Source organism: Carlito syrichta, unplaced genomic scaffold (genome assembly GCF_000164805.1).
Source record: "Carlito syrichta isolate Samal-C Ts95f unplaced genomic scaffold, Tarsius_syrichta-2.0.1 Scaffold303646, whole genome shotgun sequence".
Lineage (NCBI taxonomy): Eukaryota > Metazoa > Chordata > Mammalia > Primates > Tarsiidae > Carlito > Carlito syrichta.
This window is the reverse complement of record NW_007247742.1, coordinates 782,413-808,662: the sequence shown is the minus strand read 5'-3', so window position 1 is coordinate 808,662 and position 26,250 is coordinate 782,413. Positions and strand designations below refer to the sequence as shown.

At 52.2% G+C, this 26,250-nt stretch overlaps 4 protein-coding genes across 8 annotated transcripts in view; 3 read left to right on the top strand and 1 right to left on the bottom strand.

Moving 5' to 3' along the window:
* Nucleotides 1-23,469, top strand: part of GLB1L (galactosidase beta 1 like) — a 40,727-nt gene extending 17,258 nt beyond the window's left edge. Inside the window, exon 18 of the mRNA XM_008058869.2 lies at nucleotides 23,397-23,469. The gene's annotated coding sequence lies outside the window, so the exon portion shown is untranslated. The remainder of the gene's footprint in view (nucleotides 1-23,396) is intronic.
* ATG9A (autophagy related 9A) lies at nucleotides 37-10,414 on the top strand. Of its 3 annotated transcripts, none has more exons than XM_008058873.1 (16): nucleotides 66-209; nucleotides 1,244-1,301; nucleotides 1,670-1,801; nucleotides 1,926-1,969; nucleotides 2,793-2,857; nucleotides 4,301-4,462; nucleotides 4,660-4,801; nucleotides 5,032-5,780; nucleotides 5,863-6,016; nucleotides 6,122-6,301; nucleotides 6,680-6,928; nucleotides 7,118-7,296; nucleotides 7,397-7,514; nucleotides 8,230-8,452; nucleotides 8,631-8,776; nucleotides 9,322-10,414. In XM_008058873.1, the coding sequence occupies exons 3-16, from the start codon at nucleotides 1,699-1,701 to the stop codon at nucleotides 9,325-9,327; spliced, it is 2,520 nt and encodes an 839-aa protein (XP_008057064.1). In that variant the 5' UTR covers nucleotides 66-209; nucleotides 1,244-1,301; nucleotides 1,670-1,698; the 3' UTR covers nucleotides 9,328-10,414. The 3 variants fall into 3 exon arrangements, with proteins under 3 accessions (XP_021568457.1, XP_008057064.1, XP_021568456.1); XM_021712781.1 differs by lacking the exon at nucleotides 66-209 and adding an exon at nucleotides 399-719; XM_021712782.1 differs by lacking the exon at nucleotides 1,244-1,301 and having other exon boundaries at nucleotides 37-209.
* ABCB6 (ATP binding cassette subfamily B member 6 (Langereis blood group)) lies at nucleotides 10,901-18,297 on the top strand. Its single transcript, XM_008058876.2, has 19 exons — nucleotides 10,901-11,604; nucleotides 11,933-12,070; nucleotides 12,325-12,499; nucleotides 12,676-12,777; nucleotides 12,956-13,139; nucleotides 13,738-13,859; nucleotides 14,382-14,491; nucleotides 14,733-14,798; nucleotides 14,959-15,084; nucleotides 15,240-15,316; nucleotides 15,405-15,468; nucleotides 15,555-15,640; nucleotides 15,837-15,894; nucleotides 16,133-16,237; nucleotides 16,975-17,149; nucleotides 17,297-17,409; nucleotides 17,627-17,721; nucleotides 17,805-17,873; nucleotides 18,035-18,297. The coding sequence occupies exons 1-19, from the start codon at nucleotides 11,056-11,058 to the stop codon at nucleotides 18,144-18,146; spliced, it is 2,526 nt and encodes an 841-aa protein (XP_008057067.1). The 5' UTR covers nucleotides 10,901-11,055; the 3' UTR covers nucleotides 18,147-18,297.
* Nucleotides 18,418-21,332, bottom strand: ZFAND2B (zinc finger AN1-type containing 2B). Of its 3 annotated transcripts, XM_021712789.1 has the most exons (9): nucleotides 21,264-21,316; nucleotides 20,894-20,990; nucleotides 20,550-20,681; nucleotides 20,266-20,417; nucleotides 19,949-20,041; nucleotides 19,815-19,875; nucleotides 19,666-19,733; nucleotides 19,290-19,362; nucleotides 18,418-18,802 (listed from the first exon to the last, which is right to left on the bottom strand). In XM_021712789.1, the coding sequence occupies exons 1-9, from the start codon at nucleotides 21,314-21,316 to the stop codon at nucleotides 18,758-18,760; spliced, it is 774 nt and encodes a 257-aa protein (XP_021568464.1). In that variant the 3' UTR covers nucleotides 18,418-18,757. The 3 variants fall into 3 exon arrangements, with proteins under 3 accessions (XP_021568464.1, XP_021568466.1, XP_021568465.1); XM_021712791.1 differs by lacking the exon at nucleotides 20,550-20,681; XM_021712790.1 differs by lacking the exon at nucleotides 18,418-18,802 and having other exon boundaries at nucleotides 19,170-19,362; nucleotides 20,894-20,988; nucleotides 21,262-21,332.
* Nucleotides 23,470-26,250: the final 2,781 nt, after the last annotated feature.

The window sequence follows — 26,250 nt, the reverse complement described above, 5'->3', positions numbered from 1 at the left end:
GGTCCGCTGACTGTCCAAGACCCACCTCGGGGCTTTAGTCCCGCCCCCGGAGCCGGGAATTGGCCGTTGTGTCTCCACCCCCCATGATCATTGGCCAGGCTGTCTGCGGGTGACAGTGAGTGGCAGACGCCGGGCCTAGCGCTCTGGGTCGGGTCGAGCTGAGCCGAGCCGGCAGAACCCCTGGAATCACCGGGGTCGTCGTTCCTAAGGTGAGACTCGAGACTAGTTGTTGGAATTCCAGGTCCGCATCGGACCTGGCCAGGGGTGCCCGCGGAGCCCTAAGTGAGCTCGTGGCGGGTAACGGGGAAGGGGCGCCGCGGGCTGGGCGGGGGCGCGCTGCCGGAATGTTTTGATAGCGGGCACGCGCGAGCGGGTGCGCGCCTGAGCTACGGGGCCGCGCGCGAGGTTGTCCGCTGTTGGGAGCCGAGCCCTTGGTCTGGGGCCGGGCGGCCCTGGGGCGCGCTGTGCTCCGGTCGCGGTGGCTGGGTGTGGAAGGCCATCCAGTCCACCCGGGGTATCAGCTGTAGGACTGGCTCGACCCTCCCAACATGCGCAGGAAACCCTGAGCCCAGGCCCAGCCAACCGGGGTTCCATGGGCCCTAGGACCACACTGACCTGGTGAGTGGTGACTTCCCTGAGGGGGAGGGCTCTCACTAGCCTAGAGAATTTCACCAGGGCCAGACTGGGCCGAGATGTACGGCCCCGAGGGTCTGCGCTGGGTACCACCTCAACCATACCCTGCTCCTAGAATCTAGGGAACCCACAAATTCACCCAGAAACTGGGGTCTACACTGATCTAGTCAGGATTTCCCAACCAGGAGCTATGACAACTTGCTGGGTCTTTGGTGCTAGAGAAGCAGGGGAAGGTGTTGACCAGAAAGGTCCTCTTCAGAAAAGACTCCTTTTGGGGATTATGTGGACCCTAAGAGTTATGTTTCATTTTTGAGGCTGAAGTGGGGCAATGGCGAAACCGTCCAGAGGGGCTGTCTGGCCTCAGGCCTGTACCGACTCAGTCTTCTTGGGGTCAGTCAGTAAATTACTTCTTGGGACCCTAGAGTTGGATGAGTGGCCCTGAATAGCAGCCAGAGGCAGTGCTCATAGTCCTGGACTGGAAGACTGCCTCTTGCCCACTGCAGCCTCCCTGCCCCATGTTGACCTCTTTTTTGTGGGGCATGGGTGGGTGGCAGGGTTGGGTTCCTATCCCTATTCCTTGCTCTCTGGGGCCTGACACTTTCTCCTCCAGCAGTTGCAGAGCCAGGACATCCAGGGCTGGAGTGGAGCTGACCCTGTCCATGGAGCTGGTAGGGACATGTGCTTATGTCAAACCTTTGTTTACAAAGTGCTTCCAAACTGCTAGTTTCTTGGGAGACCAGGGCTCCCAGGAGGGGTCGGGGAGGGACCTTCTCTCTATTGAATAGAAGATGAAACACCTCCCCTCCCTCAATGAGGCAGATTCTGACTCAGGCCAAGAAGGCATCAGTAGATACTCAGACTGATCAGAGTTAAGACCTCCCAATCCCTGCATAACTCCTCTGCCTTTGAGCCAAGGGAGCTGGTAGTAAAGACAAAGCCCAAAGATTCTTTCTTACTCCTTCTGGCCTAGTAGACAGAGCAGCAGGCAAGCAGCACCTGGGACTGAACCAGGGTCTCTTCTTACTCATAACTGCAGGTGGACAAGGCGGACAGGGGGCGGTGGTGATGGCGCAGTTTGACACTGAGTACCAGCGCCTAGAGGCCTCCTACAGTGATTCACCCCCCGGGGAGGAGGACCTGTTGGTGCATGTCGCTGAGGGGAGCAAGTGTGAGTTCTTGGACGTGACAGCCAGAGCTGGGAGAAGAAGGGTGGGCATTAGTAGAAGAATACTGAGGGAGCAAGGGGCTTGTGTTCCTTCAGGGCTCTCACATCTCTGTTCCTGTGCCCACAGCACCTTGGCACCACATCGAAAACCTTGACCTCTTCTTCTCTCGAATATCCTTTGTGTCTTTGTGTGGCGCTCTGGGACCTAAAGGCTCCTGTCTAAGCCATGCCCCTAGTAGAAAGTTGGGGTAGGGAAGTTCCCCTGGAAAGGGAATAGTGCTCATCTTGCAGCCGAAAGAGGCTGGTGAAATAATGATCTTTAATAGTGGCCAGGCATGGTGGCTCACACCTGTAATTCCAGCACTTTCGGAGGCAGAGGCAAGAGGATTGCCTGAGTCCAGGGGTTCAAGACCAGCCCGGGCAACTTGTTGAGACCTCGTCTCCACAATAAATCAGAAAATTAGCCAGGCGTGGTGGCGTACGCCTGTGATTCTAGCTACTTGGAAAGCTGAGGCAGAAGGATTGCCTGAGGCCAACAGGTCGAGGCTGTGGTGGCCATGAGCGTGCCACTGCACTCCAGCCTGGACAAAATAGTGAAATTCCAACTCAAAAAAAAGGTAACTCACATTTACTGAGAGCTATATGCACTTTGTGGTGTTAATTTATAAGTAACCTTTCCAAGGTTACTTATAAAAGGACCCTCCTTTTTGATGGAATGTTAACAATTGTAATAATGAGTCTTTGGACTCATTCTGTGTCAGCTCAGTGTTAAATACTTTACATGCATTGTCTCAGACCTAATAATCCTATGAGGCAGGAGTTATTATAATTCCTAATTTACCACTATGAACAAAAGCTTAGAGAGGTTAAGTAACTTGACCAAAGTCACATAGCTAGGAAGTCACAGAGCCAGGACTTAAGGGCAGGTGTGTGACACCAAAGTCTGTGATCTTAACTCTTGTTTCTACCAACGACTTTTTCTTAACAAGTACACGTTTATAATCTACACCAGAAGAATGGCTTCACGTGTATGCTCATCGGGGAGATCTTTGAGCTCATGTAAGTATAAGAAAGGACAGATGATGTGGTGAAGGAATGCATCTCAGACTTTCCCTCTCCTTGTGCCCACCCCTGGCCTCACCTGCCGATGCAACTCAGTCCCAGTCTTAAAATTCTGCAAACCTTTATAGTTCAGAGACTAACTGTGGCACCAAAACTTACAGCTTCACCTTTATTTTGTTGTTGTTGTTGTTGTTGTTTTATTTTCCGAGTCAGGATCTCACCCTGTTGCCCAGCCTGGAGTGTAGTGGCACAATTACGGCTCACTGCAGCCTCCAATTCCTGGGCTCAAGCAATCCTCCTGCATCAGCCTCCCGAATAGCTAGGACTACAGGTACTCACTGTCTTACCCAGCTAATTAAAAAACTTTTTTTTTTTTCCAAGATGAAATCTTGTTTTGTTGCCCAAGCTGCTCTCAAACTCCTGGGCTCAACAATCCTCCTGCTACCGCCTCCTAAAGTGCTGGGATTACAGGTGTCAGCCACCATGCATGACCCAACTTCGCCTTTCTTATAAGAAAACTTTCCAAGTCATATCTCTTCTATGAAGAGAACTCAAGCCTTGGTCCTCAGAGCTCTAATAGAATATACATGGTTCAGTCAGGAGGTCACAGAGTTGCCAGCCACTTGTTTGAGAAAAGTCTCTGTTCTGCCTTGGTTGCACCTTAGTCCTGCTGCTAGGTGGAGAGCCTTCTGGGAGAGAGAAGCCATATGGCAATGCCAAAGGGAAGGGGTTGGAAGCCCTCCTTCAATAAGAAAAGAGCTCAAGTCCCTTAAGGGCGGCCACTGCTGCTTCTTCTTCCTTCTTTTTTTTCTTTTTTGAGTCAGGGTCTTACTCTGTTGTCTAGGTTGGAGTTCAGTGGCACAATCACAACTCATTTCAGCCTCCAAAATTCCTAGACTCAAGCGATCCTTCTCCCAGGTAGCTGGGACTACAGGTGCACACCACCATGCCTGACTAATTTTTAAATTTTTTGTAGAGACAAGGTCTCACTATGTTGCCTAGGCTCGGCCTGAACTCCTGGGCTCAAGCGATCCTTCTGCCTTGGCCTCCCAAAGTGCTAGGATTATAGGTGTAAGCCACTGCACCCAGCCTCAAGTCTCCTAAGGGCTTCTAACACTATTATCTCAAAAGGAAATCAGGGACTGGAGACCCATGACCAAAATCATAAAACCTTTGAAAGAATCCAGTGGTGGTGGCAGAGACTACTACCATGAAATGAGGAAACCAGGCTGATTCTGTGGCACCTGAGGCTAAGAGCAAAGAACTGGAGCTGATTTGGGCCTGAGAATGTCCTAGGGGGCAGAGCAGTAGAGAGAGCCCCTTGGAAGTTCTTCATCTGCTTCCATTTCCTCAGTCTTGTTCTGACTCTTCTCTTTTCCCACTTTGTTTCACTGGCGCGTCTCTGACTTCAGACTCTATCCCTTTTCCCTACTTCCCCAGGCAGTTCCTCTTTGTGGTTGCCTTCACCACCTTCCTGGTCAGCTGTGTGGACTACGACATCCTATTTGCCAACAAGATGGTGAACCACAGTCTTCACCCTACTGAACCTGTCAAGGTCACTCTGCCAGACGCCTTTTTGCCTGCCCCAGTCTGTAGTGCCAGGTAAAGGCTGCAAGTCAGAGGACACCGGAGGCTGTGGTTCTGCTAGCAGGTGGAGAATGGAGTAGAGTATGAGGCAGCAACTCCAACCCAAGAGCACAGATTTGGGCTCAGCTTAGCAAACCCTTAAGGATGGCCACGTGTCTACAAAGACTCCTTCCTCAAGGGCAACTCCCCCTCCCTTTCTTTTTCCCTACCAGGATTCAGGAAAATGGTTCCCTTATCACCATCCTGGTCATTGCTGGTGTCTTCTGGATTCACCGGCTTATCAAGTTCATCTATAACATTTGCTGCTACTGGGAAATCCACTCCTTCTACCTGCACGCTCTGCGCATCCCCATGGTGAGACTGGGAAGTTGGGCAGTTAGTCACAGCCTAAGACAATGGGGGAGGGATGGGTGTATCTCTGGGTATCAGGCATCCTTATCTGTCATTGGCAGATCAGGGAGCATCTGCTTAAAGGCTCCACTCAGCTGAGCACATGACTCCTGGCCTCACAAATAACATAAGGCAAGAGTCAAGGCAACAACCTCACCTTCCATACTTTGTCTCTCCCCTACCCCATCCTGCAGTCTGCTCTTCCATATTGCACGTGGCAGGAAGTGCAGGCCCGGATAGTGCAGACCCAGAAAGAACACCAGATCTGCATCCACAAACGTGAGCTGACAGAGCTGGACATCTACCACCGCATCCTCCGTTTCCAGAACTACATGGTGGCACTGGTTAACAAATCTCTCCTGCCTCTGCGCTTTCGCCTGCCTGGCCTTGGGGAGGCCGTCTTCTTCACCCGTGGCCTCAAGTACAACTTTGAGCTGATCCTCTTCTGGGGACCTGGCTCTCTGTTTCTCAATGAGTGGAGCCTCAAGGCTGAGTACAAACGTGGTGGGCAACGGCTAGAGCTGGCCCAGCGCCTCAGCAACCGCATCCTGTGGATTGGCATCGCTAACTTCCTGCTGTGCCCCCTCATCCTCATCTGGCAAATCCTCTATGCCTTCTTCAGCTACGCCGAGGTGCTGAAGCGGGAGCCAGGGGCTCTGGGAGCACGCTGCTGGTCACTCTATGGCCGCTGCTACCTCCGCCATTTCAACGAGCTGGAGCACGAGCTGCAGTCCCGCCTCAACCGCGGCTACAAGCCCGCCTCCAAGTACATGAATTGCTTCTTGTCACCTCTGTTGACACTGCTGGCCAAGAACGGAGCCTTCTTTGCTGGCTCCATCCTGGCTGTGCTCATTGCTCTTACCATCTATGATGAAGATGTGTTGGCTGTGGAACATGTCCTCACAACCGTCACACTCTTGGGGGTCACCGTGACCGTGTGCAGGTGGGCCAGGGCAACAGGCGGGAACATGCAGACTAGCATTCCTGGAAAGGCTTACATCTCACCATGACCGTGATTCCCCTAGGTCCTTTATCCCGGACCAGCACATGGTGTTTTGCCCTGAGCAGCTGCTCCGCGTGATCCTCGCTCACATCCACTACATGCCTGACCACTGGCAGGGTAATGCCCACCGCTCGCAGACCCGGGACGAGTTTGCCCAGCTCTTCCAGTACAAGGCAGTGAGTGGAGTTGGAGTTAGGGCCTGCTAGAGACTGACTGGTAGCTCGGTGGTGAGGGCTGGGCTCCCCGCTGCTGTCTTGTGACCTCGGTCCCCTCCCTTCTAGGTGTTCATCTTGGAGGAGTTGCTGAGCCCCATTGTCACGCCTCTCATCCTCATCTTCTGCCTGCGCCCACGGGCCCTGGAGATTATAGACTTCTTCCGCAATTTCACCGTGGAGGTTGTTGGTGTTGGAGATACCTGCTCCTTTGCTCAGATGGATGTTCGTCAGCATGGTCACCCTCAGGTACTGGGAGACAAGGGGGGCAGGTGGCCAGGGACGATACTGGCACATACAGTATCTTTGGGCAAACTACAAAAAGGCACTCTTCTGAGCCAACAAGTTACTGAAAGGCTGCCCTGTACCAGGGACTTAATGCTTGGAAGCCTGGGCTTGATTGCAACTCAGTTTGCACCCTTGGCCAAGCTCCCCGAGAAAGGTACAACACAAGCAACTGGCCCAGCATGTGGCCACTCCTGGGGTGGGCACTGGGGTCCCTGAACAAAATATGACAACGCATTGCAGTCTCTGTCTTCCAAGGGCAAGGCCTTCCCTCAACAGGAAAGGTACAGGAAGGGCTCCTATAAAAGGATGGCCCTGCTTACTCCGGTCTCCCTTGTGCAGTGGCTATCTGCTGGGCAGACAGAGGCCTCAGTGTACCAGCAAGCTGAGGATGGGAAAACAGAGTTGTCACTCATGCACTTTGCCATCACCAACCCTGGCTGGCAGCCACCACGTGAAAGCACAGCCTTCCTAGGCTTCCTCAAGGAGCAGGTTCAGCGGGATGGAGCAGCTGCTGGCCTGGCCCAAGGGGGCCTGCTCCCTGAAAATGCCCTCTTTACATCTATCCAGTCCTTACAATCTGAGTCTGAGGTATGTTCCTGGGGTCTGGAGTTGATGGGCAGAGTTCTCCAGGAGCTGGGAGTTGAGGACCAGGCATAGGGTGGAAGGTTTCGTTCTGTAGGTTCAGTATGTGCTTTTGGGTCCTGAGGCACAGAATACTAGGGGACCTGGAGGCCTGTCTCCTGCCCCAAGAATTCTACCCACCCCTTTCTTTCATAGCCACTGAGCCTTATTGCAAATGTGGTAGCTGGCTCATCTTGCCGGGGCCCCCCACTACCCAGAGACCTGCAGGGCTCCAGGCACAGGGCTGAAGTCGCCTCTGCCCTGCGTTCCTTCTCTCCTCTGCAACCTGGGCAGGCCCCCACAGGCCGAGCTCCCAGCACCATGACAGGTTCTGGGTGAGTAAGGTGGGCCGAGATGGGAAGGCATAGTAGCCCCCAATGACTTGTGTGCATCTCAGAAATGACAGCTGCTGTCTATGTGTGCTGGGATGGACAGGGTGGATGCCAGGACAGCCAGCTCCGGGAGCAGTGTGTGGGAAGGCCAGCTGCAGAGCCTGGTGCTGTCAGAATACGCATCCACCGAGATGAGCCTGCATGCCCTCTATATGCACCAGGTGAGTGGGCAACTGAAAAGAGGGTTTTAGATGTGGAGGAGCAAAACCTAGGTTCCAGTCCCTTGTCTGCCATTTGCCTGCTCTGCAATCTCCTTTCCCCTATATGCCTTAATATCATTTTTAGCCAAGCACGCTCTCATCCAAGGCCTTCACATACTTGTAGTTTCCCTACCTAGAATCTAGTTCCCTGAGCTGTCCAGATGGCCCCCTCCTGCTTTTTCAGGTCTCTATAGCTACCTTTTCCCTGAGACTTTCTGTGATCCCTCTCACTTAAAGCATCCCTTGCCCACCCTCCTGAATATTCCTGTTTTATTTTTCTCCCTAGCATTTAGCACCATCTGGCATACTTTATTTTTTCTCTATTTATTTATCGTCTATTTCCCCACCAGTATATAAGCCTTGAAAGGGCTGGCATTTTTGTCTACTTTATTCACTACTGTATTCCCAGCCCCTAAAGGAATGCCTGGCATTAAATCCAGTTTGTTCCTGACTCAGATGAGGGCCATTACAACCTGTGCACAGGTTTCTTCCAGGGATCTGCTGGGAATGTAACCTGTGAGGCATCGGGTGCATGTTCCATACTGTTAACACGATAGGTGCTCTGGGTCCAGGATTCTGGGTGAGGAGATAAAGTGGGAACTGGCTGATCCACGTTGGAGGCTGTTCCAGATGGACATCCTTCTGTCCCCCACTAACGAGCCCCCCACCTCTCCAGCTCCACAAGCAGCAGGCCCAGGCTGAACCGGAGAGGCATGTGTGGCACCGCCGGGAGAGCGATGAAAGTGGGGAAAGCGCCCCTGAAGAGGGAGGAGAGGGCACCCGGGGCTCCCAACCTATACCTCGCTCTGCCAGCTATCCCTGTGCAGCACCCAGGCCTGGAGCGCCTGAGACCACCGCCCTGCATGGGGGCTTCCAGAGGCGCTACGGGGGCATCACAGGTATCTAGTGGGAGTTTAGGAGGAAACGGCCTACAGGGAAGGGTGGAGCTTTTAGGACTTCTCTAGGGGAAAAAGAGGTTAGAGGGACCAGGCCCTCTGACCTCTTTATCCCCTAGAGAGTACTCTTTGAATACTCTTTGTGTTCAAAGAGTATACTTACTTTTACTTGTCTTTCTAGATCCTGGCACGGTACCCCGGCCTCCCTCCCACTTCTCTCGGCTGCCTCTTGGAGGGTGGGCTGAAGATGGGCAGTCAGCATCAAGGCACCCTGAGCCCGTGCCAGAGGAGGGCTCAGAGGATGAGCTTCCCCCTCAGGTGCACAAGGTAAGGGCTCCAGGGTCTGAGAACACCTGCCAGAAGTAGTAACTTCCAGGCTGAGGTAACAGCTTTTCATGTGAAGGAAGCTCCCATGCAGTGCACTCTCCCTCCAAAATCCCTCCCATTCTTCCCTCAACTGCTCTGAAGTCCCGGGCTTGATTTTTTTTTTTTTTTTGAGTTGGGATTTCACTCTGTCACTCAGGCTGGAGTGCAGTGGCATAATCACAGCTCACTGCAGCCTCGGCTTTCTGGGCTCAGGTGATCCTTTCGCCTCAGCTCTCCAAGTAGCTGGGACTACAGGCATGTACCACCACGCCTGGCTAGTTTTTTGATTTTTTTTTGTAGAGACAAGGTCTTGCTATGTTGCCCTATCCCCCTGCTTCATCTTCCCCGAGTGCTGAGATTACAGGTGTGAGCCACTGTGCCAGCTAGAGCTTGATTTTTCATTTGCTTACCTTCCCAAGAATCAAACTTTCCTTTATCTCCAGGCTTGTATGGGGCAAGCAGATAGCTGAAGACTATTTCCATTATTAGCTATTTTCTCTCCACAGGTATAGACAAGGCTAAGAAGAGACCCTATGCCCCAGGATGGAGGCCACCGCTGCCCTGCCATCCCATCTGCCCGCCATGGAAGGGCTCCTCTGAGTGTTGCCTGGCTCCACGTGTGTGGTGTTTGTGTGTCTGTGCCTGGCCAAGGGAGGTGCCAACACTGGGCTTGCCACAGGCCTAGGAGTTTTGGGCCTAGGAACCAGGGGCACACAGGACTCTAGTCTCATCTCTCATCCCCAGGACCCTCTTGGCTCAGAGTGTGGTGCTAGAAACTGGTCCCCAGCCCAGCCCCAGTACTGCCACCCTTGCACCTACCCCTGCAAGTTTCCAGAGGGCTGCCCACCACAGAAGCTGCCAAGCAGGGAGAACCTGTGCCAACTGTGGAGTGGGGAGGTTGGGTCTGAACCCTCAATCCCTGCAGCCTACACCTGCACCCTGAATAGATGAGCAGCTCAGGCTGTGGCCCTTACCTCACCCCAGTTCTCGCCCAGTGCTGCAGCCAGCTCACCTCTCTTCTGCTTCCTGCACATCACTGGCATGTGTGTGCTGCTTGCTCCCGTTCTGTTTGCTTGCTCCCCTTCTGTTCTGCTTTTGCTTTGCATTGGGGTGGAGGCCCTAGCTCCCAGCTCCCCTCACAGTATCTTTTAACACTAAGAAGGAAGGTTTCTAAATTGCAGCAGCAGGATAGAAGTTCTTTGCTGCCCTCTCCCAACTTTTAGGATGGGCCCTTGGGAGACTGAGGCCTTCCTGGGCCCCTATTGCTGCTCACTGTATCCCCCCCCCCCCCACCACCACCACCGCACGTGGGACAGACAGGGCTGGAGTGTGGCCTCTGCTGTTTGTGTCCCAGCAAGAGAGCCCTGGCCCGCATCTTGCTGTCCCCTGGAGGGGAGTGGAACTACGATGGCCTCGCCCTAGGCTTCGAGCTGCCGCATTGCATGCTGGGACTCGGCTCCTACCCTCTGGCCCACTCCTCACCCAGCTCTGGCCCGTTTTGGGAGAGTGGTGAACTGCGCTGCCGGAACTCACAGCCGAGTGGAGTGGGGACCGTGTGCAGCTTGATGACCCTTAATAAAGAAGGGACTTTGACCAGGTCGCGGCTTGTTTTGTGTGGCTAGGATCCTGGAAACAAGAGGCATGGGGTGCGAGTGATACCCCCAGGTGCCTGGGGACCGAGGAGGGGTCTGGAAGAGAGTAGACCTATGCCGTCGCTTGGCTATAACAAGCTAGTCGTCTGGTAGAAGGGTTGTTTCCGACCCCAGGGTTCCGTGGAGGTCGTCTCCAGCTGGACATGCGGCCAGCTTTCCCGCCCTAGGCACGTGACCAAGCTGACTCTGCCCCTCTAATTTGTCTTTGTCAATTGCACCATTGTCCCCGCCCCTTTGAGACATTTGACCAATGGGACTCTGGGGACGGCCTGGTGGGCGGGGCTGCTGCCGTAAAGAGCGGCGTAAACCCAACACAACGTTCCTGAGTGCCTGCGGCGGGCAGTAGGGTCCCGGGCCGCGAGCCGGCGGGGACGGCCCGAGACGGCGTACGTGCCCGGCGTGAGTGCGCGGCGGCGACGCGTGCGCAAGGCGAGTGGGCGGTGAGGCAGGGTCCACGTGCGTCCCCGCCAGCGACCCCGGCGGCGCCATGACCCGAGACATCCCGGTATCCGGGACCTTCCCAGAGTAGCTGATCCTGTTCTTCGGTTCCGCGGTGCCCGCAGCCGCGGTCTGCGTCCACGCATTGCCATGGTGACTGTGGGCAACTACTGCGAGGCCGAAGGGCCTGTGAGTCCGGCCTGGGTGCAGGATGGCCTGAGTCCTTGCTTCTTCTTCACACTCGTGCCCTCGACGCTGATGGTCGTGGGGGCTCTGGCCCTGGTGCCGGCTCTTCCCTGCAGGCGTCGGGAGCGGCCCGCTGGCACTGACTCGCTGTCTTGGGGGTCTAACCCTCGCGTCGCTCCCTACGTGCTGCAGCTGCTTCTGGCCACACTTCAGGTGGCGCTGCCCCTGGCCGCCTTAGCTGGCCGGGTGGGCACTGCCCAGGGCGCCCCGCTGCCAAGCTACCTACTGCTGGCATCCGTACTGGAGAGTCTGGCCAGCGCCTGTGGCCTGTGGCTACTCGTGGTGGAACGGAACCAGGCACGGCAGCGTCTAGCGATGGGCATCTGGATCAAGTTCAGGCACAGCCCGGGTCTCCTACTCCTCTGGACTATGGCGTTTGCAGTTGAGAACTTGGCCCTAGTGTCTTGGAATAGCCCACAGTGGTGGTGGGCAAGGGCGGACTTGGGCCAGCAGGTGAGGAACCTTGTAGGGTGAGGGGAAGCCGTTGATGGCAGGGATTGGGAAGAAGACTGCATGCCTGTTCATACCGGTTCCATGTTTTGGGATACCTCTAAGCGAAAAGAGAAGGGAGGGGCTGATGCAGGCTGGAGCTGTTAGCCAGCTGGTGGGGTGTGTCTGTGCTGAGTCATTGTGTGTGTGTTTTTTTTTTTAAAGCCTGTAAGTGCTGGGCATAAGGAGAACCTGGGTGTGTTCCCTACACCAGTCCCCAGCCCTGTTTTCAGTAGTAACACAATGGAATTTTAGCTCTCGGTAATTCTCTCCCACATATGTTTCATCCTAGGTTCAGTTTAGCTTGTGGGTGCTGCGGTACGTGGCCTCTGCAGGGCTATTTGTTCTGGGTCTCTGGGCCCCTGGGCTTCAGCCCCAGTCCTATGCCTTGCAGGTCTGTGAAGAGGAACAAGATGTAGAAAGGAGCCAGGTACACACACTTCAGTTTCTGAATCCTGGAGTCTGCGTTTTGTTTCCTGTCATCATTCCTTCTCCCCATAATGAATAGATTCCTTTTCACATCTCAGTTGTTGACCTATTAGTTTTTCTGATCACATCTGGTATATGAGCTCCCTGGGAGTTGTAGCCCCATATGTTTTCCCTGGAAGCCCCATACGTTTCTACTGCACTAGCTTTGCTTTCTGAGCTCCCCTTCCCCTGTGTGTTTCACCATCCTAACTTCAGTCAGCAGACCCACAATCTACCTGGCGAGACCTTGGCAGAAAGCTCCGCCTACTGAGTGGCTACCTGTGGCCTCGGGGAAGTCCAGTTCTGCAGCTGGTGGTGCTCACCTGCCTGGGGCTCATGGGTTTGGACCGGGCACTCAATGTGTTGGTACCCATCTTCTATAGAGACATTGGTGAGTAGGAGGAGTGCCAGTCAGCATGCTGGTGCCTGGGGCAGTCCTTACCTAGGGAGGTGGCACAGTTGGGAGCTGGGTGATCTGAAAGAGTCTATGGCTGGTGCCTAGAGCAATTTCACCTGAAGAGAGACCTGGGTGCCATAAGTGCCAAAATGGACTCGTTTTCTCCATAGTGAACTTGCTGACTGAGAAGGCTCCTTGGAGTTCCCTGGCCTGGACTGTTACCACCTATGTCTTCCTCAAGTTCCTCCAGGGCGGTGGCACTGGCAGTACAGGTATGAGGGACACTGTGCTCACCCTGCTTGGTATAGGTCCCTCCCATAGGCACTCCCTCACCATTCTATCTGTCAGAACATCCTCCCTCAGCCCTGTTTGTGTTCTCAGACATCCTGGTGCTGGGCTTATGTCCCTCAGCCCCCAAGCCCTACTGAGGCTTCCCCTGGCTCCCCCCAGGCTTCGTGAGCAACCTGCGCACATTCCTGTGGATCCGGGTACAGCAGTTCACGTCTCGACAGGTGGAGCTGCGCCTCTTCTCCCACCTGCATGAGCTCTCACTGCGCTGGCACCTGGGGCGCCGCACAGGGGAGGTGCTGCGGATCGTGGACCGGGGCACGGCCAGTGTCACAGGGCTGCTCAGGTGCCACCTGGTGCAAAGGGCATGTGGAGGGGTGGGGCTGGAGAAGTAGAGATAGAAGGCTGTCAGGAGAACAGACCCAACCTGAGGAGCTGCCCCTCCCACCTTGGTGTTTTTTTTAAGTTGTAGGATTATCATATGTGTGTTCTTATGATAACTCAGAGAGCAAATCTCTTTGACTGCACTCACTTCTCCAGAGCTCCCACTCTGTTTACTTTGTTGAGTTCTGCTTTTTTGCATTTTTACATACATACTCTATGTGCAGACTCACAGAGCCAATGGGTAGTGTGGAGGTGTTTCCTAAAACAAATGTTATATGACATAGATGTCATTCTCAGAGTTGTTTTATTAACATAATATTATGAAGGTATATTTTCTCCCATGCATGAAGATCTCCCTCATATGTTGTAATTGATACAGAGAATTTTGTAGTTAGGGCATGTTCTGGTTGATTTAGCCACCCTCCTTTGAGATTGGAATACATTTAGACTGGTTCCAGTTTGTTGCTCTTAAAAACAAAATACTATGCTGAATCACCTAGAGGTAGGATCGCTGGGTCTGTGCCTCCAAACCTTTTTTGTCACTCAATTTGCTTTCCTAGCTATCTGGTGTTCAACATCATCCCTACACTGGCTGACATCATCATTGGCATCATCTACTTCAGCATGTTCTTCAACGCCTGGTTTGGCCTCATTGTGTTCCTGTGCATGAGTCTTTACCTCAGTGAGTGCTGCTGGGTGGTATCATCTCCCTGAACTATCCAGGGACTCCTTTGGGCACTAGCTCTGCCCCCTCTCACGTGACCCACTTTCAGGAGGCTGTAGATTGGTGGGCTTGAATGGGCTCCTGCTGCTCCTGATGTGATGGGTGTGTCTCTTCTATCAAGTTGAACCTTAGCTCAGCCTCAGCCTAGGTAGAGGGCTTGGGAAGGGCATTCTTGTCATATTAAGGCCCCCACTGTGCATGCAGGTCAAAGAGAAACCTCATTTGTGTAACAAGATACAGCTTGCCTTCATTTTTTTTTACCAAAAGCATTTTCTGCACATGAAGCCTTGTGCAGGTGACAGAGATGCCTTGGACACAGCTCTTTCCTTCTGTGAGCTCAAGACTCTTTCCCTCTAGAATCTGGGTCCCTGGCTCTAGTGCAAGTTTATTATGTGTGGCAGGTAGCAGGCATTCACATTTGGTCTCTACTATTGGGGGTGATGTCCTGTTCTCCCTCCTTCTCCTCCTATCACTCTCCAGTCCTGACCATTGTGGTCACTGAGTGGAGAACCAAGTTTCGCCGTGCTATGAACACACAGGAGAATGCTACCCGAGCACGAGCAGTGGACTCTCTGCTAAACTTTGAGACGGTAACAGAGGCCTCGGTGGCTATGGTGTGAGGCTCAGAGATGTGGAGGACAGTGGCTGTGGAGGACAGTGGCTGGGACCACAGGGGCTGACGAGGAGTTGGGGGTGTGATGTTCCTGTGTGATATCTGAAATCTGGAAGGAGGGATTGGGAATCTGGAAGGAATGATTGGGAATCTGAAAGGAATGATCTGAGTGCTGTGTGCTACATTCATGTTGAACAATGGCAGTTTGAATTCATCAGGTGAAGTATTACAATGCTGAGCATTATGAAGTGGAACGCTATCGAGAGGCCATCATCAAATATCAGGTGAGGATGCTGGTTTGAGACCTCAGTGAGCTGGCCTGGTGGAATTGCCAGCGCCAAGAGTAAAACCCAGGCAGTAGGGTTGAAGGTACCTGGGCCCAGGTTGGATTTGGTGATGGTCAGTGAATATGGGACATTCTCCCTCCTGTGTCATTGCCCTCAGGGTTTGGAGTGGAAGTCCAGCGCTTCCCTGGTTTTACTAAATCAGACTCAGAATCTGGTGATTGGACTCGGGCTCCTTGCTGGCTCCCTGCTTTGCGCATATTTTGTCAGTGAACAGAAGCTACAGGTGAGGCACGATCATGGACAAGAGCATGGAGGACAGGGAAGAGGGGCCTGGGGCCTATGTCTGGGCCTCAAGCTCAGATGGGAAATGGGCAGGGTGACAGGAAGAGCAGCCTGCAAGCCTCTTGTGATGTGGTCTGCTTCTCTGGATCTCCACAGGTCGGGGACTTTGTGCTCTTTGGCACCTATATCATCCAGCTGTACATGCCCCTCAACTGGTTTGGCACTTACTACAGGTAACCTGAGCCCTGGCCCTCACCTGTTCGGGATGCATTGCTATTTCCCGGCTGCTCAGAGAAGCTACAGCCAGCACCCTTCTTGCAGGATGATCCAGACCAACTTCATCGACATGGAGAATATGTTTGACCTGCTGAAAGAGGAGACAGAAGTGAGGGAAGAGAGAGGAGTAGGGCTTGGGGAGGGAGGAGAACACTAGGCTGATGGCAGAAGCACACATGGGTGGCACTCTTCCAGGTGAAGGACCTTCCTGGAGCAGGGCCCCTTCACTTTCAGAAGGGCCGAATTGAGTTTGAGAATGTCCACTTCAGCTATGCTGATGGGTGAGCCCTTCCTTTTGCCTTCTTTCCATTCCCATTGTCCATTTGCACACTGCCTTCCTGGTCCTCATCTGCTCTGAATCCCTGCTTTTCAGCCCACCACTTCTTGGGAAGGGAACCTGGACAGGGGAGGGAGAGGGCCTGGTAGCAGCTTTCATGATGGAAGGGGCCTGCTGACCATTCCCACCCTTCCTTGCAGGCGGGAGACACTGCAGGACGTGTCCTTCACCGTGATGCCTGGACAGACACTGGCTCTGGTAAGAGAAGACCCAACCACTTGGTCCAGATTCCTCAAGCTTCCCTCGCTCAGTGCTGTCTCCCTCACTCAGTGCTCATTCGTGGTGCATGTGACCCAGGGTGGGGAGTCAAAGTGCTGTCATAATGGGTGACAGGATAGAATATTGCAGTCTCCATGGATATTGGTGGCCTCTGGGAGGGGGTGCCTTAGAAGTCAGTGTGCCTGAGAATTTTCTCCTTCTGTTTCCAATGCAACAGGTGGGCCCATCTGGGGCAGGGAAGAGCACAATTTTACGCCTGCTATTTCGCTTCTATGACATCAACTCTGGTTGCATCCGAATAGATGGGCAGGACATTTCACAGGTAATGTTGCTTGGGAGAAGACTGTAATTTAGGGATCACTGTATGGACAAATGGTAAGGGATGGGCGTCCGGAGACAGTATAAAGAGATGTCACCCCTGCAAAAAGCTTGGATCTTCCTAGCACCATATAACCTACTGTCACATAAGTAAAGTAGTCCTGTGAGTGATTTGTATGACGCCATACAAAGTACAAAGATCTTCTGTAGCAATCTGGTGAAGCAGGTAGAGAAAGCTTTTTTTATTTTTTATTTTTATTTTTGAGTTGGAGTCTCACTCTGTCACCCAGGCTAGAATGCAGTGGCACACACGCCTATGACCACCCCAGTGTTGACCTGCTGGGCTTGAGCGATGCTTCTGCCTCAGCCTTCCAAGTAGCTGGAACTACAGGCGCACACTACCAGGCCTAGCTAATTTTTTATTTATTGTAGTGACAATGTCTTGCCAAGTTGCCCGGACTGATCTTGAACCCACGGGCTTAGGCAATCCACTTGCCTTGGCCTCCCAAAGCACTGGGATTACAGGCTGAGCCACTGAGATCAGCCTATTTTTTTATTTTTTTATAGATGGGGAAACACACTCAGAGAAGTTGACTGATTTGCCCACATTGCTAGATTTGGAGTGGTGATGGTGGGATTCTTATCCAGGGCCTCTTATCCCATATGCTTTCACCAGCCCAGCCTCCCTCCCAGTCTCAGAGGGGATCTCACAGGGCTGGACATGTGGTCTTTTGGCTCCAGGTGACCCAGATCTCCCTCCGGTCTCACATCGGAGTCGTGCCCCAAGATACTGTCCTTTTTAATGACACCATTGCCAACAATATCCGCTATGGCCGTGTCACAGCTGGGAACAGTGAGTTAGAGGCTGCTGCTCAGGCTGCAGGCATCCATGATGCCATTATGGCTTTCCCTGAAGGTGAGGTTCCTCTGCATAGAGTCTCCTCCCCTGCCCAGTGTATGCCTGTTAGCCCCTCTGACCCCTGTTCCTTCCCTTCCTTGCCTATCTGGTCATAGAAGCTATTTTTCTTATGTGTGACTTGAGGGTGGTGGGCAATATCCACAGGGTATGAGACACAGGTGGGCGAGCGGGGACTGAAGCTGAGTGGCGGGGAGAAGCAGCGTGTTGCCATCGCCCGCACCATCCTCAAGGGTCCAGATATCATTCTGCTGGATGAGGTGAGTCTCCGGACGGCTCCTACCCTATGTGTGCCCAAGCCATTCTGCTGGGCACTGTTTACCTCATAGAAAAGATACCACGAATCCATGTTTCACAAAAACACTTTATAGTTCTCAAGCCCAGTGTTCTTTTGTATTCCTGAGCTGGCAGCCTGCATCCTTCTTCCATTGGGGGTTTTGGACAGCAGGGGCAGTTTTACCTGGACCCTCTCTGTAGGCAACATCAGCGCTGGATACATCTAATGAAAGAGCCATCCAGGCTTCTTTGGCCAAAGTTTGTGCCAACCGTACCACCATCGTAGTGGCACACAGGTACAGGACTATAGGACCGGGGCGGCTGGCAGTATGGGCCCACTTTGGGTGGAGAGGTAGGTAACTGACCTCTGGCTTCTCAGGCTCTCAACTGTGGTAAATGCTGACCAGATCCTTGTCATCAAGGATGGCTGCATTGTGGAGAGAGGACGGTAAGAAACATGCAGAATGAATAGAGCAGGGCCTCTGAATCAGGGGGTCCAGAAAGGAGGGGACCTTCCTTGCCCATTCGCTGTTCTCTCTGTGGGCTGGTGGCAACGACCCTTGTGGTAAAACAGATGGTTGGGGCTCACATTTTCATTCCTCGCCCTAGGCATGAGGCTCTGTTGTCCCGAGGGGGAGTGTATGCTGACATGTGGCAGCTGCAGCAGCGGGGACAGGAAGAAGTCTCTGAAGACACTAAGCCCCAGGCTGTGACACGGTGACAGAAGTTGTGGCCACTTCCTTCTCAAAGGCTAACTCAGGGGAATAAGAGATGTGTTCTTTTATTCATCTTGGAGTTTGGTGCTAGCTATAGTGAGGGAAAGGGCTTCAGAAAAGCACTTTTTGGGGAAATAAAAGTATGGACTACACAGGGATCACTCTGGTTTTGTGGCATGGGGTACTGCAGTGGGCTTCTATCCTTAAGTCATATGAGCACTCATGATAAGATTTTCTGCTTAAGACTGGAGAGGAGAAAGGAACATACCACTTAGATGTCTTATGGACTGACAAGATCCTTTATTTTTTTCCAGGCCCCTCCCTACCCACTGTACGTGGGGGTAGCCCTGTTGTAAGGGGGATGACATGATGAAGGGGGCTGAGAGTAGGGCCTGGCCAGCATCCATCAAGGGCCCAACCAGGGAACAGTTGTTAGCCACTCTCTCCCATGCAGCTGGAGTGCTAGCAAGGCCTTCCATAGGCTCTCTGGAAGCGACCTCCACATCATTCCTGCTTATCTCTGTGCTCCAGGCTGCTCTGGGCCTCCTCTCCTTGTGTGCCCTGGAGGTGTGAGGGCCACAGTCCTCAGCTGAGCCTCCCTCCCCAAACCAGGGCCCTAGCACAGGCTGCAGTTGGATGGCTTCAGGCTACGGCTCTGGGCCTAGAGCAAGGAGAAGGGAAAGAGGGAAGACGGTGTGAAGTCAAGGAAACGAGGGGATAGCCCATATTTCAAAGTTCAGCATGGGCTGGAGTCATTTTTTTTTTTTTGAGTCAGAGTCTCACTGTCACCCAGACTGGAGTGCAGTGGCATGCTGATGGCCACAGCAACTTGACCTGCAGGGCTCAGGTGATCCTTCTGCCTCAGCCTTCCAAGTAGCTGGAACCACAGGCATGCACCACCACACCCAGCTAAATTTTTGATTTATTGTAGAGACGAGGTCTCGCCAAGTTGCCCGGGCTGGTCTCGAACCCCTGGACTCAGGCAGTCCTCTCTCCTCTACCTCCCAAAGTGCTGGGACCACAGGTGTGAGCCACTGCACCTGGCTGGTAACCACCATTCTAAATCTCTCCACCACTTAGAAGAACACCTGCCCCCAACTTCTTGCTCTCTTCCAGCACAGGACCCCATCTTTACCCCATTCTCATACCTGCTGCTGTTGGTATTCTGCCTCACTGGCTGATAGCGCTTGTGCTAAAGCCAGGTCTTCCTCCTCCTGAGAACTGGGAAGGACAGCTTCAGTTGGATGACAGTAATGGCTAAAATGTGAATATCTGATCTGTGCTAAGCATCACAGTGCTGAGCACTTCTGGGTACAATCTTAATCTTCATGGTAACTCTATAAGGTGGGCATTAATATTACCCCATTTTATAGAGGAGATGAGTCAAAAAACTTGTCAAAGATTATATAGTTCATCTTCATTTTGACCCAATTGCCAGCAGTTACCTTGCATTGGGTCAGAGCGGCCCCTCCTACCTTCCTCCAAACTGAGCCCTTGCCCAGTCTTTCACCAGAGAATAGGTACCTTGGAACCTGTGGTTTGGTCTCTGCCAGGGACATTTCCAGGGCTCGTTGCAGAGCTTCATCCTCACTCTGCAAAGGGAGAAGACCAGTTTCCTTGGACTTTGCCCTCTTTGTTTTTGTTTTTGTCCATTCAACCTCTGCCCAACTCACCAGGCCATTCTGCAAGGCAATCACTGAAGGGGCTGTCCGGGATGGAGACTGGGTTGTGGCTCTATGGCAGACATTTAAGAGGTTGAAGTCAGAAATGTGAAGGGAAAACGGAGAAGAGACACGGGCAGGCCTACCTGCTGGGAGAGGTACAGGAAGGCAAGGTCCGACTTGGGCTAGGGATGGTGCTTGTAGAAGCCAGGCCTTGTGCTCTGGAGATGGCAGCAACTCTGTAGGGAAGAGACAGTCTTGGCATGCCTCCAAGAATAAGCCTTACCGCAAGTTAGGAGGGGAATTCCTCCAAACTGGAAAAACACGCACTTGAAAAAGCTTAAAGACTCCCTAGCTAGCAAGGATGGGGTTGAAGTATCCCAGTTTGTAATGACAGAGATTAAATCAGTTCCAAAAGGATAAGATGGTCCCAAAGGCAAGTAGAAGACTCAGTTGCAATTACCCTGCCCGGCTGGTTGGGTCCCCCTCCCCAGAGCAATCATGGTCCAGCGGGTGACGGTGCTTGATGCAAAAGTTTCGGCCACAGCGCTGGCAGGTTAGTTTCATCATTTCCCGCTGCCGGCAGCCAGAGCGCTCACACTTATTGGTGAAGATCTGAGGTGAAGTGGGAAGGTTTGTCTCTGCTGAGACTCATTACCATCTCCAACCCCACCACAAGAATTAGTTGCTTAGGTTTTCAGGCATCCGTAGTCCCAGCCGGGTTATGGCTGACCCTCCACTGCTTACCTTACGTTTTTGTTGTGCTGGATCTGAGCGACAGTCTCTGTCAATGTGCTCTCCTACAGCGCGGTCAGGGGGCTCCCCTCTAGCCACAGGCACAGGCACATTACAGAGGGGGCACACAGGTACCTGGATATCCTACAGTCAAGAGGCAAGGGTCAGTGTGGCCCGCTCCCAGTCCAACAAATCTCTGGGGATTATGAAAGAACTTGAATATGACCCTCACAAACACTCAAGAAAACACAATGAGCTTCAGAAAGACAAAACGGAGAGGAAACATAAGACAGATATGGGGGATTCTGCACAAGTCTTGTATCCGCCTGCTCTCACCCTCAGCGTCGGCCCCTCACCTTTTGGTAAGCAGATTCACAGTGATGCTGGGCGTAGGACACATGGTCTGCGCAAAAGACGCCCGAGCAGGCATCGCACTTGAGCGGCAAAAAATCTGCAAGGAGTTGGTCGGATTGCAGGTCCAGCGGGACCTCGACGTCTTCCCCTTTCACGCAAGCCTTCCACCCGGGACAGAAAACACCTCCCTATTTACAATACACCGCGCCTCTTCCCTAGTCCACTATCTCCTAGCCACGCCCCCTCAGCCACCGCCCCCAATATCGAGCCAGGTACTTCCCTGGCTCTTCCAACCCAGGAGCCCACCCTTCTCGCCCCACCTGCAGTTCCATGCCCCTCGGCCCCGCCCCCCGCGTGCTCCGCCCCTCCCCCAGGCGCTGACAGCTCGGCTCGGAACAGTGAGCCCCGAGGTCCGGAAACTCCATCGCCAGGCCGGGCGTAGCCTGCTGGGAGAAGCGGCCAGTGCTGAGGTCCTCGGGGCTCCCGCTCCGGGTCGGGACTGCGAACCCGCACCTTGGAGGGCTCCCTGCTCCACCCCTTCCTCTCCCCCGCCCTGACCGGGTTACCGGAGCCTCAGCGCCTGCCGGCCCACGGCGCCCACTCCTCCCGCGGCGCGCGGGCGCGGTGACGTCATCACGCAGGGCGGGCGCTCCTCGCGCAGTCTCCGGACAGCCGGGGAAGCGTCCAGGCAGAGCCGAGCCCCGCCCCTCTTGCCCTGCCCGGCTGCGAGCCGGAGGGTTGTACCGAGGCGAGTCGGTCGGTGGGCGTGCGCGGCCCCGCGAACCTGGGCTCTGGCGTAGCTCCGCCGAGGGTCTCTCTGACGCTTTAGGGGCCGGCGAAAGGAACGGCGAAGGCGAGGGCGGATGATATCTTGGGGATGGAGAGTGGGGGTGGTTTGGGGTCTTTCACAATTCTGTCCTTTAGCCCAGTTCTCGCTCTACACCCTTTCCCTGGCCATTCGTTCACGGCCATAGCTGCACTTATTCTCCACAGTTTGACAACTCTTTTATATCTCTGCAGTACAGACTTCTCTCCAGAGCTATAGATTCTTTCTCCAAGGTTCAGCTTTAATACTCTTCTCAGTCTGAATTAAGCGCACCTGTTATTGATCCCCCTGCTTCTATTTTAGCACCAACGTCACCTCATTGTAATAAGCTGTCCCCCACCCCTACACATATAAATATACTAGGAAGTAGGGACCACGTCTACTTTGTTCTGTGTTAGGTTCTAGCACCTAACAGTGCCCAGAACAGCGTGGTTCTCGGATCTTAGTGTGAATCCGAATCACCTACAGAGCTAGTTTAAAATGTGGATTCCTGGCCACACCTGAGGGAATTCTGAATTCTGACACAGATTATCCCTGTTCCATACTTTGAACACCAATAGCCTACAATATTCTTTTTTTTTTTTTTGAGTTGGAGTCTCACTCTGTCACCCAGGCTGGAGGGCAGTGGCACACTCCCGGCCCCCGCAACCTCTACCTACTGGGCTCAGGTGATCCTTCCGCCTCAGTCTTCCAAGTAGCTGGAACTACAGGCAAGCGCCACCACCCCAGCTAATTTTTTGATTTATTGTAGAGACGAGGTCTCGCCATGTTACCCAGGCTGGTCTCGAACCTGGGGGCTCACACAATCCTCTCTTCTCAGCCTCCCAAAGTGCTGGGTTTATGAGCGTGAGCCACCGCACCCAGCCACCTACAATATTCTTAGTGCTTATTCAATGTTGAGTGAAGCATGTGAGTCACTAGATTGATGTCCTCTTTTTACCTTAATGAGTCCTGAATTGAGAACTTTGCTTCTCACATTCCTCTTGTCCCTCATGCATGGGGTTGGTCTCTCTTATCTTCCCATAAGTCTGGGCTTGGGGACAGGAAAACAGATGAAATAAGCATAGAGGTGAGCAATGTCCTCCAAAATGGAGAGATAGGGCAACCCCCTCAAGTCCCCTCCTGCTCTGGGAACTTTTCTGTCCTCTTAATAAATCCTGCTTTTAAAAAAGGGCGGGGGGGGGTGGTAAGCCAGGCTACAATGGGAAATGAGAATCATTCTCTCCCTGTCTCTCAGTCTTTCCCTTCATCTCCTTTGGCTCTGTTTTCCCTCAGTATCTGCTTTTATATCCTCACAGCACACTAAGGCCAGTAGAAATTAAAACTGTCTTTTCTTTTTCCTCAGGCAGAAAGTCTAATCTCAGCTCTTACTATACTCGATTGCCTTGACTGAGGCCATCTGCCAAGTCTGCACTGTGTCCTCTCATGTGCCTGTCACATTTATGTGCAAGTTATGAGCTATGAAGGCCTTAGGAAAAATTTTGAGACAAATACTGAGGCTGGGCTTTGGAGTGAGAAGCCATTAGGGCTCACAGGAACTGACCACTACAGCGGCAGCTGAAGTCAGAGATGGGCCCAGCAGATGGGACTAGAGGGCATCTGGAGCATCTGCTACATTTGATTCATCAGATACTTTCCTGGGAATTTGGAATTGAGGCTGAGAAAATTCATGTTCATAGGCTGGGTACGGGGGCTCATGCCTGTAATCCCAGCACTTTGGGAGGCAGAGACAGGAGAATTGCCTGAGCCCAGGGTTTCGAGACCAGCCTGGGTAACTTGGCAAAACCTCATCTCTATAATAAATCAAAAAATTAACCGGGCATGGTGGTGCATGCCTGTGGTTCCAGCTACTTGGAAGGCTGAGGCAGAAGGGTCACCTGTGCCCAGCAGGTTGAGGCTACAGTGGCCATGAGCATGTTACTGCACCTCGACCTGGCTGGCAGTGAGACTCCAACTAAAAAAAAAAAAAAAACTTAGCCAGGCATGGCTGTGTACACCTGTAGTTTCAACTACTTAGAAGGCTGAGGTGGAAGGATTGCCTGAGCCCAGCAGGTCGAGGCCGTGGTGGCCATGAGCGTGCCACTGCACTCCAGCCTGGGCACAGAGTGAATCAAACAAAAAAGAGAGAGAGAGAGAGAGAAAGAAAGAGAGAGAAAGAAAAAGAGAAAGAAAGAAAGAAAGAAAGAAAGAAAGAAAGAAAGAAAGAAAGAAAGAAAGAAAGAAAGAAAGAAAAGAAAAGAAAAGAAAAGAAAAGAAAATTCACGTTCGGCCGGGCAGAATGGCTCAGCCTGTAATCCCAGCACTTTGGGAGGCCAAGGTGAGTGAATTGCCTTAGCCCATGGGTTTGAGACCAGTTCAGGCAACTTGGCGAGACCTCATCTCTACAATAAATCAAAAATTAGCTGGATGTGGTAGCCTGCGCTTGTAGTTCCAGCTACTTGGAAGGCTGAGGCAGAAGCTTCACCAGAGCCCAGCAGTTTGCCGCTGGGGTGGCCTTGAGTGTGCCACTGCACTGCAGCCTGGGCGACGGAGTCACACTCAATCCAACTAAAAAAAAAAGAAAAAAGAAATAATTAAACAGTGTTGGATCATTTCAAGTCATTCAGCAAAGCCGGGCTCGGTGGCTCAGCCTTTAATCCCGCACTTTGGGAGACTGAGATGAGTGGATTGCCTAAGCCCGTGGGTTCGAGACCAGCCTGGGCAACTTGGCGAGACCTCATCTCTACAATAAATCAAAAAATTAGCCAGGTGTAGTAGCGCGCGCCTGTAGTTCCAGCTACTTGGAAGGCTGAGGCGGAAGGATCACTGGAGCCCAGCAGGTTGAGGCTGCGGTGGCCGGTAGCGGCCACTGCACTCCAATCTGGGCAACAGAGTGAGACTCCAACTAAAATTAAAAAAAAATAAAGTCACTGAGCAGCCAAGATTGTGTAAGCATTTATCTTAATTTGTGGGTTTTGCATGTGAGAATATTAAGATCCAGTACTACTTTGCAATCTCCTGTTATAGCCCACTCTGTTGGTTGTCTACCCAGCAGCCATTCCCCAGCTTCTTCCTTAAGGACAAAACCCTAACTTAAATCATCATTCTCTAAGCAGTTGTGTTTTGCACAGTTCTCTTTGCAGTCCTTGGGGTGAGTCTTAAATTAAGTGGGCATTTTTCAAGCTTTATACTATTACCCATATTCAAAACTGCATTTTAGGCCAGATGCGGTGGCTTATGCTTATAATTCCAGCACTTTGGGAGGATGAGGTGAAAGGATTGCTTAAGCCCAGGAGTTCAAGGCCAGCCTGGGCAACATAGTGAGACCTCATCTCTACAAAAATTCAAAAAATTAGCCGGATGTGGTGGTGCGTGCTTGTAGTCCCAGCTACTTGGGTGGCTGAGACGGGAGGACTGCCTGAGCCCATAAGGTCAAGGCTGTGATGGCCTGCCCTCCAGCCTGGGTGACGACCCCAACTCAAAGCAATAAATAAATAAATAAATAAATAAATTTCTTCTCCCTTGAAAGAAAGAAACAAACAAACTGCATTTTATACCCTCCCCCCCACACAAAAACACAAAACTGATATTTGATCTTGTTATGTTTGATACACTTTTATATTCTCTATTTTATTTTTCTAAAAATGCTGGTTGCAATGCACTATTTATTTCCCAACACACCATCCCATTAATGAGTTTCAACCTGCAGTTTGGGAAAAATCCAGCTGCTCTGAATCAATTAAACTGCCCTTATTCCCACAGTCTGTATGTGGCTCATGCCTTGTAGTCCTAGCACTTAGAGAAGCTTGGGAAGACTGAGTCCAGGAGTTTGAAACCAGCCTAGGCAACATGGCAAGACCTCATCTCTACAAAAAAAAAAAAAAATCAAAAAAATTAACTGGGTATGGTGGCACAAGCCAGTAGTCTCAGCTACTGAAGAGACTGAGGTGGAAGTATCACTTGAGCCCAGGAGCTCAAGATTGTAGTAAGCTATGATCGTGCCACTACACTCCAGCCTGAGTGATAGAGTGAGACTCTAATTCAAAAAAAAGAAAAAAGAAAAGTGTATCCCAAACTTAAAAAAAAAAAAATGATCTGTTTTTTCATATTATGCTAGAGTTTTTCTAATAGACCCACTTGACCTTCATCTGATACTCTTGAGAATATAACTGTTGTCACAATATATTTGACTAACAACCCACTACTGATAAAAGTACAGAGTTTACAGTTCTGTAACGTTAACCTTCAGAAATTGATAAGGTGCTGTTCTTGTATGGCCTTGAAGAGACATTAACCCTAAAGGCATTATGGGTAGTTTGCCCTATAGAATGTTAATCAGTTTGGCATCTCACCTAGTAACTTTTTTCATTTACTTTTTTATTTTTTTGAGTTGGAGTGTCACTCTGTCGCCAAGGCTGGAGTCCAGTGGCATGCTCACGGCCACTGCAGCCTCTACCTGCTGGACTCAGGCAATTCTTCTGCCTCAGCCTTCCTGCAGGTGTGAGCCACCATGCCCAGCTAATTTTTTGATTTATTGTAGAGACGAGGTCTCTA

What these genes read in the sequence shown, in the direction of transcription:
- ATG9A (XM_021712781.1), top strand. Translation starts at nt 693, where the DNA reads ATGTACGGCCCCGAGGGTCTGCGCTGG. An exon ending in TGACCCTGTCCATGGAGCTG is followed by an intron (nt 1,302 to 1,669) that starts GTAGGGACATGT and finishes TCATAACTGCAG; the next exon opens with GTGGACAAGGCGGACAGGGG. An exon ending in GCGCTACGGGGGCATCACAG is followed by an intron (nt 8,453 to 8,630) that starts GTATCTAGTGGG and finishes TTGTCTTTCTAG; the next exon opens with ATCCTGGCACGGTACCCCGG.
- ABCB6 (XM_008058876.2), top strand. Translation starts at nt 11,056, where the DNA reads ATGGTGACTGTGGGCAACTACTGCGAGGCCGAAGGGCCTGTGAGTCCG. An exon ending in GGGCGGACTTGGGCCAGCAG is followed by an intron (nt 11,605 to 11,932) that starts GTGAGGAACCTT and finishes GTTTCATCCTAG; the next exon opens with GTTCAGTTTAGCTTGTGGGT. An exon ending in CACTTCAGCTATGCTGATGG is followed by an intron (nt 15,641 to 15,836) that starts GTGAGCCCTTCC and finishes CCTTCCTTGCAG; the next exon opens with GCGGGAGACACTGCAGGACG.
- ZFAND2B (XM_021712789.1), bottom strand. Translation starts at nt 21,316, where the DNA reads ATGGAGTTTCCGGACCTCGGGGCTCACTGTTCCGAGCCGAGCTGTCAG. An exon ending in GTGAATCTGCTTACCAAAAG is followed by an intron (nt 20,682 to 20,893) that starts GTGAGGGGCCGA and finishes TCTTGACTGTAG; the next exon opens with GATATCCAGGTACCTGTGTG. An exon ending in TTGCCTTGCAGAATGGCCTG is followed by an intron (nt 19,734 to 19,814) that starts GTGAGTTGGGCA and finishes CTCCCTTTGCAG; the next exon opens with AGTGAGGATGAAGCTCTGCA.